The 16,461-nt window shown below is 43.9% G+C and overlaps 1 protein-coding gene across 1 annotated transcript in view; it reads right to left on the bottom strand.

Annotated features, from left to right (window-relative positions):
- Positions 1-16,461, bottom strand: part of spega (striated muscle enriched protein kinase a) — a gene marked incomplete at both ends in the record, with an annotated part of 46,613 nt that overhangs the window by 4,639 nt on the left and 25,513 nt on the right. Inside the window, 28 exon segments of the mRNA XM_083685102.1 lie at positions 888-1,055; positions 1,241-1,357; positions 1,694-1,834; positions 2,501-5,069; positions 5,541-5,606; positions 5,814-5,856; positions 6,026-6,178; positions 6,311-6,337; positions 6,500-6,672; positions 6,845-6,922; positions 7,034-7,091; positions 7,557-7,757; positions 8,174-8,273; positions 8,448-8,616; positions 8,872-8,984; positions 9,065-9,237; positions 9,381-9,504; positions 9,871-10,077; positions 10,520-10,624; positions 11,171-11,290; positions 11,844-12,073; positions 12,257-12,446; positions 12,756-12,914; positions 13,110-13,183; positions 13,729-13,915; positions 14,218-14,390; positions 14,973-15,061; positions 15,278-15,450. Of these exon segments, the coding sequence (XP_083541228.1) occupies positions 888-1,055; positions 1,241-1,357; positions 1,694-1,834; positions 2,501-5,069; positions 5,541-5,606; positions 5,814-5,856; positions 6,026-6,178; positions 6,311-6,337; positions 6,500-6,672; positions 6,845-6,922; positions 7,034-7,091; positions 7,557-7,757; positions 8,174-8,273; positions 8,448-8,616; positions 8,872-8,984; positions 9,065-9,237; positions 9,381-9,504; positions 9,871-10,077; positions 10,520-10,624; positions 11,171-11,290; positions 11,844-12,073; positions 12,257-12,446; positions 12,756-12,914; positions 13,110-13,183; positions 13,729-13,915; positions 14,218-14,390; positions 14,973-15,061; positions 15,278-15,450 (6,180 nt within the window).

Below are 16,461 nucleotides of genomic sequence, written 5' to 3'. Positions count from 1 at the left end.
TAGTGCGGCACTTGGTGTCTCGAGAGCAATTGAATTTGAAGTTGTGAAAATAAATCTGAAATGTAGCACATTGAGCCTGACATCTGAATAATATAGTGTCCATCAACTTCCCGGAAAGTCACCTTGCTCTGTCATTTTTTCAAAAGGAAAAAGTTTTGCAATTTGTTGTTATTTATGTCTTATTGTTGTTTGAACAACAGTGTACAGTAGATGGACTGAGGGGGAGCAGATTATCTACAATTTCAGATTACAACAGGAGAGCAACATCTTTCTACATTCTACAGCAATATCCTCTAATTCTTATGATGTGGAGACAAATTCAGGCAAGAAGCCATTTAGTTAATCATCCATAAACCCACATTAATATTCATATCCATGTCATTAATATTCATATCATTCACCTATTATTTAAAATCCAATTATCTTAAAATCCTTCACGATTCATCACATTATGAAGACAAATATTTCTATCATCTATAGGGGCAAATAGCAGTCCCTTCCCTAATATGATTCGTCTTGCTCTAAAGGTTGCTTGTCCATATCAAGCAGATTTCAATGATGTAGATTATATTTCAAATGTACAGAAATATGGAGTGATGAATCTAACATGTGTTTGGGTATTTTCAGTTTTCTTGGTGATGCTACAATGCACAGATAATCAAAAAGGCAATTCTACAACAAACAAAAACAACAACAGAACAAAATCCCAGTTTGAGCATCATAAGTAAAACCATCTTCAAATACTGCATGGGCCGTTTTCACTGACCTAAGACTACCCGTGGACTGAAAACCATGAATGACCGTAGAATGCAAACTCCCACTTTAAAGTGCTTGTAATTTTTCAGTGCTTTTTCCACGACTAGGCTCAATCTGGCCCTGTTACTCACAGGCCAGGGACAGTGTACAGGAGCTAGTGATGGTGGCTAAAGGGTTGGTGGCCACACATTCGTAGAGCCCCGCGTCCCTCCTACTGGTCTTCATGATCGTGAGGAGCTGTCTGCCATCTGGGTGGGAGATCAGGTTCATCCTATCATCCACCTCCAGCGTTCTCTTATCTGGAGACGTAAACATAAACACAAACACAAGCCCTTCAGATGCAGCTCCTCCACTAACACATCATATTACAGTCCTGTTTCAGCAGGTGCTTATCAGGTATTCACTGTGTAACTTGTGGTCCCCCCATATCTAAGTATGTTCACAAACTAAGTCATTTTATGTCAAGAAACCTATGAGCATTTACCCTTCATCCAGGCGACTTGTGGATGTGGACTTCCCGCAGGGAGGCAGCTGAGAGTGACAGGGTCACCCTCCAATAAGACATGGTCCTTCAGCTTGATATGGAACACAGGAGGGAAGTCTAGGAAACAGAGGGGTGTGGCTTTTGATATTGCTTGTTTATGATCTCAATACAGTATTCTCTGCCTGTGTAAACTGATGAAGTGAAGACATGGTTTTGAAATAGGTTAATTGATTGTCAAACGTACATCTATACCCACCATACATGATATAACATTTACTCAGAATAAAGGTAGCTGAATTGAATGATAATCCCCACTACTCAGGGAACAATTGTATCAATGCTTTAATTATTTCATGTTGTTTCCTGTATTCTGTACCAAGAAGGCAAATTATATGTTTCAAACATACTTAATCCAACAAACTCAGATATCATGGGATGCACAGTATCTAGTACCAGAGGAAGAGCGGGAGTACTGCTGGCTGCCTGACGACTCCTTTTCTGTGGGGACAGCTGAGGGGATGTCCGTCTGGGAGGGGGTCTTGTCTTTCCTATTCCTGGTCAAACCCCACCTGTCCCAGCGTGACCTCCGGTCACCTTCTGGAGCTGTCAAGAACAAGAAGAAAACCTCTGTGACAATAACCAATACACAAGAACAAAAAAAGCCCCATACAGTTTTACTGCTTTCAAAATCTAATTCATTGTCCACATGGAGACAAAGAATTGACAGAGGGTGAACTTCACACAAGGCCATGCTGTTTGTCTCCATTTAAAATAAATTAAAAAATCTTTTGGGTGCAGCAATATGTTTTATGTTGTGATGGTTTTCCCTGTCTTCATTTTACATGTGCATATTGTCTTTTTTTTTTATCAAAGCTAGTACTTTAGCACAGATTATGATGTGTGACTGGGATGCATATATGGGATGCCCAAATCACCTTATTCAACAAGTAACAATTCTATTGGAGATTTTATCTGTTTAAATGCACACGCAGGGAGACAACTCACTGTAATACATACTTTCATCAGGATGTTTTGCTAATGGAATGTCCATGGAATGACAATAATTTATGTGCATTTAAGGTGCAGTAAATAACATGAAAATGTGTCATCACAAACTAATTTTGAGTTAATTGCCAACTCAAACATTTTTTTTTGCTCACTGTGTGCAGTAAGAGTCCATCAACAGAGTAGTGACATCTTACGTAGTGGCAAATGAATATGCAATTCCGATAACTAGAAATAAAAACAAAAGGTTCTTACTGTGTGAGACTTTTTCAGAATTAATGCTGGACGTGGACTCTAGCGATTCCTTGGATGCCCCACTGCTTGTCTGTTTGGCCAGCTGGTTCTCTGGGATGCCCATCCCTTTCAGACCCCCACCCTCAGAGTGGGAATGACGGTGACGGGAGAAGAGAGGGGTTTTCTTTCCCTCCACCTTCACCTCTGTCTCCCCTGTCCTCTCCTCTGACTGACTCCGGATCTTGGAGGAAATTCCAGCCACCTTATTCTCGAACCTCCGTCGCATGGCGAGAACTGGGGACTCGTTTACTTTCTTGCAATCCTTTTCTTCCTGATCTTTACGAGATACTTCCTCCAGACGTGACTTAGCGTCCTTCTCCTCCTTCCTCTCCTCTGACTGGGTCCTGATTTTGGCAGAGATGCCTGCCACTTTGGACTCAAATTTACGGCGCATGGCAAAGACTGATGACTCCTCAATCTTTCTGCACTCTCTCTCCTCCAACTGCCTTTGAGTCTCTGCGGTTTCCAGCTCTCTTTTGTCCAGGGACTTGCTGTGGCCTTTGCCCCAGGACACCCTGCGCTTACCAGCCGAAGATTCAGATGTCTCCTCCTTTGGCTTCTCTTCTTTCACCTTTTCCTCCTTTTTATCGATGGATGATGCCCTTTTGGCCCGCATGGAGAACCTCCCGATCAGTCCCAGGCCGGTCTCCTTTTCTACCTCTCTCAGATCCTGGACAGACTTGGATTTCTCCTGAAGTCCCTTTGAGACCATCTCCAGGGGCGCCCCCATTGGCCCCGGACGATAAACCTCCTCATCTGCCTTCCGGGGGAGGACAGGAGACTTCTCCTCCGATTTGGTCCTGGTCAGTTTTCGGAGCCCACGGGTCAGGGATGACTCACGTTTCTTGAACCTTGCTTCGAAGAGTTCCTCTGATTCTATGTTCTTGATGTCTGTTCTGAGTGTAGGCTGGCGAGGGGTGGTGGGGCGCTCCGGGATGGTGGCAGAGGAAGACTCGTTGATTGGGCGGTCAATGGTTGCCACTTTGGCGAAGACGGCAGGGTGTTCGGGTAATGTGGGGGAATCTGTGGGTTTTGTTTGGGATTGGTTGCTGTTGGATTTTCCAGATGGTACGATGATGGTCTGCATTGTGTTAGCATATGCAGATGACTTTTTACCGTCTTTAGGTGTAACCCCTGGAGAATCATCATTTGCTTTAACTCCTTTATCCATCTCCTGCTTTTCTCTCTGTTCTTCTTTCTCATCATCCTCCTCTATGACAATTATGGGAGCTTGTACAGAGGGAGACCTACTTTTGGAACGGCCTCTCTTTGACTCCAGTCTATCTCCCTTCTCCTGAAGTTTGGTGCTTCTTTTCATACTGACATCTCTTTCAGAAATCTCCTCAGACATGCTCTCCAACTTCTCTGGTTCCTCAACTTCCCTCACCTGTTGGTCCTGCTGTTGGTCCTCTCTGACTGGGCTGGGCTGTACAGTGGGAGAGCCTCCCCAGGGAGAGGCAGGACAGGACTCCAGCTTGGTCTGTTCCGTCAGTGCTGACATGGAGGTAGCCTCCTGGAGCCTTTTACCCTCCACCCCGCTCTGTCTTGTTGTGGGGATCTCTAAGGGGGCTCCGAACCGCCTGTGCAGGGACATGGGCTCTGAGTCATCGCATGAGGCGCTTTTGCGGAACACTTTGGTCTTGGGCATATCCTCACCAGGGCTTTCAGAAGAAGCTGCTCTGGTTAATAATGGTGGTCCCACCCTGGATCGCCGCAAATTCCGGTCCAGGGACGATGTTCGCCTCTCGTCATCCATCCCCAGTGTTTCCAGCAGAGGTCCCCGTAGGCCACTCATTTTCTTGTCCATGTTTCCTCCCCTGAGCAGCCTCTGTCTCATAAGCTCCAGTTTCAGGGCATAATCTTCTTGGCACATCTTAGTCACTCCAGGGCTGGGGCTACGATTGGGCAGTTCCATCGAAACAGCTTTTTTCAGGGTTTTGTTGCCTTCCCCCGCATTCACCAAAACAGCACCCTCTTCTGGCTCGATTTGGAGAAGCAGAGCTGAATCGGCTGAGCTGCCCCTCCTCATCATCCCTCTCCTCAATTTGGTCTGTGAGTCTTCCATCTCAACACTGGAGCCCTTTTTAAGGGGGACTCTCTTCGTCATCACTGTGATCTTTTCCTCGTCTGAAGACACAATGTCCTCCTCCATTGTTGTCCTCTTCCTGGTCCCTCCTGTACCCCCTTCAACCTCCATGCCTTCCTTTTTGGCCACCTCTGTGTTCATGGGCTCCTCCTTATGTCGTGTTAAACCCACCCCTTCCACTGTCCCATTGGAGCGTCCTGTGGTGTCCTCGTCTCCTGGTAACTCATTGAGGGAGATCCTGGAGCCGGAGAAGACCATGGACAGGGGCATGGGGACAAAGGGTAGTTCATCCACGTCTTCATCCGAGTCTGAGGACGAAGAGGGTGGGGGCGAGCCCTCCTTGAGGTGCCGGGCTACAGCAATGGAGATATGGCTGGACGAGTCATTGAGAAGCTCTGGGATGGAGCGCATCACCATCTTAGATTTGTAGCTGATGAGCGAGCGCTAGGAAAAATATAAGGAGAAAGGAAAGGTAATTTGTAAGAGGAAAACTGGTAAGAGGACAGAAACAGAAATGTGTCTTCTACTTTTTCTCAAACCCTTGAGACAACACATACATACACCATCAGCACAGGGCCAGTTGCAGTGCAGAATCTTGGTGTTGAATATACTTGAAATTCTGAAACCAAACCAGCAACCTTCTGGTTGCCTGTTCACTAGAATATCAAAGGGGTTTTTCAAGGCCCAGAATGAGGTTACCTGTTCACTAACTTGCGCTCAGATCTGGGATTTTCACTAGAAAACCTTTAGTTAACGCTGTACTTCTAACTGAATGGGCTTACTGCCAATGTATGGACATATTAAACGTATAGAACTTACATCAATGCTTATGATTCAGTACTGATCGTAGAAATCCGTGCACTAATTAAAGATGGAACAAATTCCTTGTTAGCCTGTCAGATAATGTCTTAGTACCTGCCACTTTCTTCGAGATAATACTTGCTTCAGCATTGCAGTGTTGATGCTCTTGTCCTTATTTGAAGTCTGTGAGACACAAAATGACGCAGGCAGTCTTAATTAGCTAACGATCCATCAACAAATAAACATAAATAAACATAAATATATACATTGAAACATACATTAAACTTCTGACAATATCAAACATATTTTATATCCACATTTCAAACAGATGAAAGGACCTACAGTATTAGGCTAATACTAATACCTCTCTTTTGCTTTGCAACCCACCTTAAACCACGGATGACGGAGGCACTCAGCAGTACTGGGCCTCCTGAGGACAGATAAATAATGATTCAGAATGTCACACAAATCATCACTTCTGTGCTGCCCTTATCTTGGATTTACAAAAGAAGTATACATGTTTTCATTAGGGAAATTAATTTGACAAATGGCCAAGAAAAATGGCCAGGCCCTAACCAATAAAAAAGTAGCCTACTCACAGTCTGTCAGCTACCAGCAATTTGATGACGAATCCTTTAGCTTCTCTGCAGAGGTCAGCAAACATGCTCTCCTCAAAAGCCACATTGTAGTTGCGGATGTTGAGAACAGTGCTTCTGTCATTCTCACCAGCGAAAGGAGATACACCGGTCAGGCTGCAGTGAAAATACGTTGTGAGACACTGTTGGTGTCAAGATTCATACTTCACTAATGAATTACATGTAGATTGAACTCTTGACTATAGCCGTCTATCATGTACATAATATAACACAAATTTAACCACTCACCATAGGTACGTTATAACCCCAACAGGCCTGAAAATTGAGGAGAGAGAGAGAGAGAGAGAGAGAGAGAGAGAGAGAGTGAGTGTGAAGGAAATGGCAAGATGAGAGGACCATGATTCATCAGGCAATACATAAAAGGCAAGCGTCTGCCATCACAGCCACCCCCTGAGTCTGTGGGACCAGGTGGCTCACCAGATGTCTGTTGCCTTGGAGACGGGCGATTGGTTAACAATCTCTGGGGCGACAAACTCCGGAGTGCCATATTTGCAGTAGTGTGCCTCAGTGGTCTCTAGCTTCACAGCGTTGCCAAAGTCACAGATGCGGATCTGGTCAGTACTGTGGTCTGCCATGAGAATGTTCTCCGGCTTGAGAAGGGTTAAACAAAGACAAAATGATGATTAATAATAAAGGAAAGATATATGATTTCCCTTATGTGCTGCCATTCGAATACATTAAGAATATATTATCCTGTTTATATATAAAACCAGAGGTCTCTGATAATAACAGCTTGTGGTCATTAGGCATCATGGGCTGTACCTTGATGTCAAGGTGAGCAATGTCTCTCTGGTGAAGGTAGTTGAGCCCCTCCAGCACCTGACCAATACCGGACCGGATCTGCACAGCACAATTGTCTTTAGTATACGTCCTACTTCCTGGCAATTTCAACATCTGAAAAGGGATGGGGTCAATGTGTATTGTATAAACAAGGATTGTATAGTAACAAACCTGGGACTCCATGAGAGTGGTTTTCTTGGTCAGTCTCTCCAGAAGCTCCTCATGATATCTTTACAAAACCATTAAGGAGGATAGAGGCAAGATAACCGTATTGCAAAGTCCAAGTGGTAGGCGAATAGGGAATGAATAATAAATAAGGAAAACTCCCACACATTAGGTCCCATGCTGGTTCCACCAATCTGTGATGAGTCAGTAAAAAGCAGCATTTCAGTTCATTGATGCCTCCAGGGGAGTAGAAAGGACATTATTAACATTGAGATTCATGTTATGCTCAGTTTTCTCCACATAGTGAGGAAGAAGAACAGTGGAATATGAGTTCATTGATTCTTCTGCTTCTTTGATAGTGTTTTCATGTATTTAATATGTAAATGTATACCGTTTTTTTATGGAATATGATATGGAATAACATTTAAAAACGTTTACTCACTCTATAGAGTATATAGATATTTGTGTATGGCCACATAAGGATTTTTGATGATCACACAAATCAAGGAGTCAGTCAGTGAAAGGATACAGTTCAGTGATGATGATGACCACATTCTTCTTCTCGAAGGCATCATGAAAATAGAGGATCCTTTCATGGTCTAGGTCCGACAGCAGGCCCATCTCTTTCAGGGCAGAGGCTTTTCTCTTACCGCGCGCTGAGATGAACTTGGCAGCAAACTCTGCTTTCCCCTTCTTCAGAGTCACACGTTTCACATAGGAGAAAGCCCCCCTGAACGGTCGACAATGATGACATTATTGAAATAGTTTACGGGGTGACTAAATTATTTAATACATTCAAATGAGTATGAAAGTGACCTGAAAACAAACCTGACATGGCATAACACTGATGTTGTGGTTGAAAAAGTAAAGGTAAAACTTGTCTCAGGTCATTGTACACAGTATGGAGCATCTTACAAGTCCCCCTTGCCATCTTTTGAATCTATCCTTAACAGGTGACACAAAAACAAACAACTTGTCTCTCTATTGAGGTGGTGACTCACCTCTTTTTGGGTCTAGAATCATTATGCTTTATGAGTCGTGGTGGAATTCCTCACAATGACCTTTGTGGCTACTCCTCACAGACCCATTAAAAACACATAGCCTGGCTGAGTGTCTGTCTAGTTCTTTTGCAGCTTGGTGACTCACCTCGCTATCTCCTTGTGTACGTCATAGTAATCAGTAAGCCGCCGCATCTTTCTCAGAATGGTCCCTTCATCCTCCATGGGCTCGACTGCTTCCTTTCGCACTGCAGACAGGGGATCAAACATCAGCGTGATAAGTGTGTGTGTGTGTGTGTGTGTCTCTGTCTGTAGATCTGGATATATTTGGATAATATTTGCCTGTATGTCATTGCTAGAAGATTCATAAAACTGTGACTCAAACAGCCACAACAACATAATACAGAAGGTATAGTTCTAACCTGTGCGAACGGTGAGTTCAGCCTTGCATGACACTGAGCCAGCCAGGTTCTTGGCTGTGCAGGTGTACACGCCAGAGTCCTCAGGCCTGGCATTGAGTACCACCAGGGAACACTCGCTGTCGTCGTACACAAATGTGAAGTGATTGCTCTCCGATAGGAGGATGTCATCCTGGAAACAACAGTCAACAAATCAATATCTCTTGACCATTTAGAATGGGGAAATGTGAACCCCCCCCCCCCCCCCGCTTTCTATGCTATTGTCAAATAAAAGGAAAAGGAAGAATCCACACATCATTGTACATGGCTCAAAGTGTGTTTACTAAATTGGACAATGTTTCAATGCTTAGGTCTTCATCACTTGGGACAATGTTCATCAGTGGGTGGAGTCTTCCTTGTCTTTTTATCCATTCATTCTCTCCCATACCTTGTACCAGAGAATGTTCGGGTCGGGTTTCCCCTCAACCACTACGGCAAAGCGGGATGTCTCTCCTACGTGCACATCCACGTCCTCCATGATGGATTCAAACTTAGGGGGTACTGTTGGGAGATTTTCTTATAAATGGTTGTCTTTGTAAAATGGAAAACATTAACATAAACCAATCTTGAGGAAAACTCACCAGCAATGGCCAGTTGGAGTGTGCAAAGGTCGCTACCAAACTGGTTGTTGGCCATGCAGACCAGCTGACCAGCGTCCGTGCTCCTCACCCGTTGGATCTTCAGGTTGTGCTGGTCATCGTCTGGCATGCTCATCTCAAACATCCCTGGCCTATTCACCAACACCACCCCTCTCCTGGAGGTAAAGAGAGACCTGTGGTAAACTTTTGAACGATCTAGGTCAAACTAATTCCAACTTAATTAAGCCTTCTATAATAAAATCAGTCATTATAAAATACTCTCTGTAGGTCTAAAGATGGGCTAGACGCTGTGATTGACCTTTTCCAGATGACTGTCGCGTGAACGTGGTTGAGCGTGAGGGTGATGTTCACGGATTGGTTCTCCACCACGTACACAACGTCTGGCTTATCCAGGATGATGGGAGCTTTCCTTAGATAGGGACCTGAGGGGGTCAAAGTTCAAATGAGGAATTTTCAGCAGCCAATAACTCAAATACCACAAATAACTGAGGGTGACATTTTCTCTCCACTTTGCACAGATCTTTCCAAAAACATTAGTATCTCAAATAGCCGGAAGGGCCCCTGATATAATTAGTTCAATGTCGAATATCAGTAAAAATATTGGGCCGAATCATACTGTAACTTGAGATCCACGCTTTTAACTTGCCTTTTGTGTAATAATGCATTGATGTCAATAGAAGATTTACGTAAATATTTGAGTTAATCACGCTGATAAAGATAGGATTTGGCCCATCATCTTTATCCTATGCTGACTTCAATTACTGTATAGATTTGGGGCCTAAAAGTACCTCTGTCCATAAGCTGCATCAGATCGGTGGAGGGAGAGGGCTTGCTGAGAGCCTTGGAGGTGGCAGTCAAGACTCTGAATGCGTAGCGGACCCCCTTAGAGAGAGATATAATGGTGTAGGAAGTCTCTCTCAGGTTAGAGGCTATGATGGTCCACTGGATGGAGCCCAGTGCCTGCTGTTGCACTGCATACGTCAGGGAACTGCCATCTGGAATCACAACAAGGGCAGCTATATTTGTATACTGACATTGACATGAGTCATTGCCGTTTTTCTCCCTAGACTTATTTAGTTATTGTGAAAGATAACACATCAATGACAAAATTGCAATTGCAAGTGAAATACAGAGCGAAAACTAGAACAGATCTTATTAAGTATCCATTTGGTTTGGAAGTTCACCTTACATCAACATAATACTTTTAACATTGAATTTATGTAAATAAGCAACATTTTAAAGACTATTATTTTCAACTGTGAGATGGCCTGTGAGATGGTTTGCATTATGATATTTAAAAATCTAACCCTAACCGTAACCCTAATCTCACAACTTTTACACAACAAACAATGTCCATGGGGTATTGTAACTCATTCTTTTCATGGAAAGACAAACATAAGAATCAGAACCATAAGAATCTACTATGATCCAGCGTACCTATTGAGGGGTCAAGCCTCTTTGGTCTCTTCCAGCTGAGTGTGATGGTCTTCCCTGTTATGGCCTCTACCACTGGAGGGCCCTCGGGGGGATCAGGAACAATGTCTGCCGAAACAAAACCCAATGTTCATGAGAAAACAGGGTCAGTCAGGTGGATCTAATGGCTAATTTGGTAGTAGCATGGTTTGAGCCATTGAAGAGTATGTTTGAGTCCTGCTTTATACTGGATGCAACGTATACTGTATATACTGTATGTTAAAGGTGCAGCATGTAATTCTGAGCTTTGCTGCCCTATCTGGCCACATTGAACATTTAAAATGTAAATGTGCTATGTTTTTTATTCCGTGCATATCCTTGTAAACAAACAAAGCGTAAAAATGATGGCCATTTAGCACTATTTCAAAAGCTCAAATACTGCATACTGGACCTTTAACTGTACTGTCTTCATTTGAATGCTTCCTGATAATTAGATTGTCAGCCTTGGGGTATAGTGTGACAGAATCCATGATAGTAGAATTAACCCATACCAGAGAAAACTTTCCAGCAATCTTATTGGCAGTGCTTTTCAATCAGCAATTCAATTTGGCACAGTGAATGCACTTGTACAGGTATGAAAAAAAGTTTTTTCTTTTGTGACTGTAATCCCCATACCTGTGATGTAGAGGTGAGCATAGCACGCTGCCTTCCCTACTTTATTGGAGATGACACTCTTGTAGACGCCCCCGTGAGCGTGACACACACACCGGATAACCAAACTGTGGACATCTCTGTCTGGAGGAGTAAGAGAGAGAATGAGATGAGGAGGGAGCAAGAAAGAGAGAGTGTGTGTGTGTGTGAGAGAGAGAGAGAGAGAGAGAGAGAGAGAGAGAGAGAGAGAGAGAGAAAGAGGGAGAGAGAGAGAGAGAGAGAAAGAGAGGGAGAGAGAGGGAGAGAGAGACAACAAGGAAGAGGGGATAACATGAGAGGGGAGAGAGAGAGAAAACAAGTGAGATGGCACAATCAGATTAGAATGCATTTAACATAATCTGCTGTCTATGACCTGTAGTCTCTGTGTGGGTACTCTTGTGTGACTTAACCTACTCTGGACCACCCTTGTGGGGGCGGAAATCAGTTATTGTTTCCTACAAAGGCATGTGTTTTTTTAAACAATTAGGAAGACGTAGAAGTCATCGGGGCTTAACCCCATTCATTGTAAATACTACATGGACAATAGATTGTAATACTGTTATACAGTATTTCATGTTATATTCATGTGTGTGTGTGTGTGTATGTGTGTCTGTGTGTCTGTGCGTGTGTGTCTGTGTGGTTTTAGAGATCTCCTTACACTGGGTCATCTTCCGTTCCTCTGAACTATCAATCCGCTTGCCATTGTGGTACCAGGCGATAGTTGGGTAGGGCAGGCCCGCTACCTTGCACTTAAGCACCGCTTCTTTCCCCTCGATCACTTCCAGGTCACACAGGGGTTTGACATAGTCAGGCATGGTCCGCCGCTCCTCCTCGCTCTCCAGGACCTCCGGCTCCTCTGCGATGGACGGCATCTTCTCCAACTTGGCCCTGGAGGAAACAAGAAAGACTGAGATGTTCTATGAAAAGCCCTTAACAAATCAGATGTGTTATGATTATTACTATTAAGTACGAAATTGAATCATAAACAAAGGAGATACTGAGATACACAGGCGAATTGTGCCTTTAAAAGGCTATACTGAGATGCACTCTGTGTATATGTCATTCCCGTACATGTGAGAGGAGACAGCGAGCCTGGGTTCCTGCATGTAGAGTTCGGCGGTACTCTCTGCCTTTCCGTGAGCGTTCAGAGCAACGGCCGTGTAGAAACCTTCGGTCTCGCCACTGACGTGGGCGATGACCAATGAGTGACGCCCACCCTCCTTTAAGATACGCACATTCTCATTGTCCTCAACCAGGGTCTCTGAAAGAAGGATGGGACAAAGACAATGGCAGATTGTATCAACTTGGTTTTAGCCCTGGTCTGAGTAGAGGTCAAATCCTAACTTGAGATGTGTTATTCCAAAATTTGCACAAATCTCTCATTGACAGCCCAATTTAGAATTTGGCCAAGTAAGACTCACCGGGATAAATTAAGATTACATGAAACAATTTTTTTTTGCGTTTACTAAAGATGTCTACACTACACCAAGGCCATCAACTGCTGTCCATTCTGTAACAATCACACATAGCACTATAGCATATCCGGAGAGGGACGCTCGGAGGGTCTCACCAAAATGAGTCCAGGTAACTTCAGGAGGGGGTGACCCGCTGACCTTACAATCGAAGCGGGCAGTCCGACCCTCAATGACCTCCAAGATATCCAGCTTCCGGGTGAATAGGGGCTCCCTGGAGGGTGTGACCTTGAGGATGGCACTGGAGGTCAACTCCTCTGAAGCAAGAAGGAAAAGACTCAGCAAGCCTGATTGGTAGGCTGAAAACACGACCTGTGGTTGGATAGTTTGGTCACTGGAAACTGAGAGCCAGTGAGCGTAAAAAGCGGGGATTTGTTGATGATTTCTTTTAAATCTTCCCTGTTGGTTATTTATTGTTTAAAATGAACACAATATCTAGGAGCATCAGTCACCTTTGGCAGTGCTCAGCTTGCAGGTGTAGGTCCCACTATCGTCCTCATGCACTGAGTTCAGCAGCAGCCGGCACCTGTGTGAGACCAAACCTCCGTCAGCTGTCTGGGCTAAGGACCTTATTAAACGCCTCATTAGCTAACAATTTACCTCATGTGCCCTTGTGTTGGCCAATCCAGCAATTAAAATGAAGTTTGTACACAGTGGGCCTTTGGCATGAATCATAAGCTCAAATCAAGACAACGCTTGGGAGCAGCAAAGACAGCAGATATTATTCACAATACATAATCGATATAATTTAAACATACAGCATATATTGCTATATTATATATTGTCCAGTTCCTGTACCACATGTGGATGTGTATACAGTACTTTCTCACCTTTGAGCAGGGTGACGTTGCCCCTTGATACTCATCTAAAGTCAGTTTTGTCAATTTTCCCTCCAGACCTGGGTCAAACCCAAACGCAAATAGGCCAAACAGAGCTGAGTTTGATTTAGTATTTGTCATTATGTATTGGACCCAGGTCTGTCTCCCGTCTTCATGGGGTCAGGATAAGCTGGGGTAAGCTGATCCTAAACCAGTGCCTATGGGCAGAGCATATATATATATATATACCCACCTCTTTCCATCAAAATGCATCTTGCAGTTGAGCAGTGCCGGCTGGATCAGCTTCCCATTGGACAGCCAGTCAACTTCCACATCCTGAGGCCCAGTCATGTGACACTCAAACATGGCCGACTCTCCCGCCCTCACTGCCACGTCTCGCACCTGTCTGCTGATGACCAATGCTGACTGTGCTGGGGGAACTTGAAGAGAAAAGAGAGGGGACCAATGGAATTCAGTGCAACCTGGTATCACAGTGGAATTTTGGAACTTTATTCAAAAACCAGCCTCCACACCTATATCTTCAGTCATATCTGCCATAACAATGTTTATGCAGTGTCTTTGTTAATGTCAGTCTGTGATTTTACTTGACCTGACTGTGATTTTACTTGACCATGGGAATAATATGTCCTGTGTAAAATATTAGTTAGTCAGAAGACAGTTTTATGGGCATTCCTCCTAAATGTCCCTCAGTCAAGTTAATATCAGCTATCGTAAATCTTACCTTTGACCTCCAGACAGCATTCACTCTGCTTGGTTCCGTATTCATTGATGATCTTGCACGCGTAAACTCCCGCATCAGATCTTTGTGCCGAAGTGATTCTCATCTCGTTGGTATCTTCTGTCTCACTCACAACGAACCGGCCAGCCGTCTTCAACGTCACTGTGTCCCTTAACCTGGGGTAAAGGTTGATAGAGGTTGCTAAAACGCTGAGCTCTTTTCAAAGTGAGAGAGACGCACTCTACTTACAACACACACATTTTAATACTTTATTTGAGTTCACAGCATTACATTCAAAGAACCCAGCTTATTACAAAGTTCATACAGATGCTCCACTAAGCTTCACATAGCAGCTGACACAGAACAATTTCTTGCCAGCTGGGAGGCCAGCAATTTACAGTCAGGTTGTGCACATGGCTAAGGCTGCCAAATACCAATACCAGTAGCTGACACCTACAGTAAAGCCAATGTCGTTGATAAGTGCAACCAGGGGCTGGTATTTAAGTTTCACACACACACACACACACACACACACACACACACACACACACACACACACACACACACACACACACACACACACTCTCTCTCTCTCTATCTCACACACACACACACACACACACACACACACACACACAATAGGACACTGTCACATTCTCTGAACTCATTTCACAAAGAGAGAAGCAGAGAATCAGAGAGAGAGAGAAATAATATGACAGAAACAGAGAGAAAGACACAGCAAAACCATGTTCTCTTACCAGTACACCATAGGTTTAGGCTCTCCTTTTGTTTTGACTGACATGATGACCTCCTGTCCCTCTGTCACCCCTTGGTCACACAGGCCTACCTATCAAAACACAGGACAAAATCATATGGCCAATACTTATATGGCCAGTACTTAACATGGATTGGTCACCACTAACCCTTACATGTTAAATTAATCTTGTCATATCAGATGATTACTTCAAGGAAAGGAGAAATGAAGGATGCATTGTAAAGGTGGTCCATCAAGATCTCTTATAAAGCTTGGGTTTGTGATTGGACATACTGTTTGCGTCTTTACCTTGAAGGTGGGTGCCTCTTTGAAGTGGCCGTGTTTATTCTGGGCCCCTTGTGAAGGGAGGTCCTCAAACTCCATGACCTCCTCCAGGGGGCTCACGTACTCCTCGTCTGACTGGATGGGACTCCTGACCTCAAGGGGCAAGCTTGGCTTCCCACCCTGCACCTGGGTTGACTCTGGTGAATGGATGATAGAAAGACAAAATAAGAATATGAAAAAATGATGATAATGCAAACAATTCTGTGTGACATATACTGTACTGTATGAGACATGTACGTAAAGCATTGAGAAATATTGCAAGAAGCATCATTTGATTTAACATTCCAAAAAAATGTATGATTGGGCTTTCAGTGGCAACATAACACAGAGCTCCACACCACTGCTACTCTACTTTTATCGCCACGTTTGCAAAGATGAGTGCATGGCAGGAGTAAGGGGTATGTGAGACAGAAACATACGCAGGCACACATGCACACATGCACACATGCACACACACACACACACACACACACACACACACACACACACACACACACACACACACACACACACACACACACACACACAGCTCTTTGAAGTGACCAATGCTGGACAGATAATGGATTAATCCCTGAATCCCTGACCCAATCATTCTCTTCTTTCCCTGGAGTGCCAGAGGAGACACATTGTCTCCACTCCGAGCCTTTCCAAAAGCCCAAATGAATTCTCTTCAACAGAACAACGTTGGTATTGGAGCTATCTCTTTTGAAAATTGTAGATTTGAAAATCCTGTTTCACTGGCAAGAACAAACAATGTCCTCACAATTGAATAAGAACAAATAACTTCTAAAAAAAGAACATGAAAAGGTTCCCTCCTGGAAAACAAAAACTAACATATCATAGCATACATAGAGCTGTCTTGCTTGAGGATACACATGAAGCTACAGCATGATTTACATAACCTTGACAAAAAGCTATCTACTGTAGGTAATCTACAGAGAGGATAGAGAAGATGCAAGCATGCTAATATTAGATGTTTAGAAATTACTGCATACAGTGAAAACCTTTGTAGTCAGAATGTCCTGATTTCTCCAAGCAGTGACAGAAAAGATCGACAATGGAAGACTTACCTAGAGTTACATCTCTGAGAGGAGTGTACAAAGAACTAACTCTAGCAGCATTTCTGCAAACCTGCCAATGTTTACACA

Source organism: Argentina silus, assembly GCF_951799395.1.
Source record: "Argentina silus genome assembly, chromosome: 14".
Lineage (NCBI taxonomy): Eukaryota > Metazoa > Chordata > Actinopteri > Argentiniformes > Argentinidae > Argentina > Argentina silus.
This window is presented reverse-complemented; position numbering and strand designations above follow the sequence as displayed.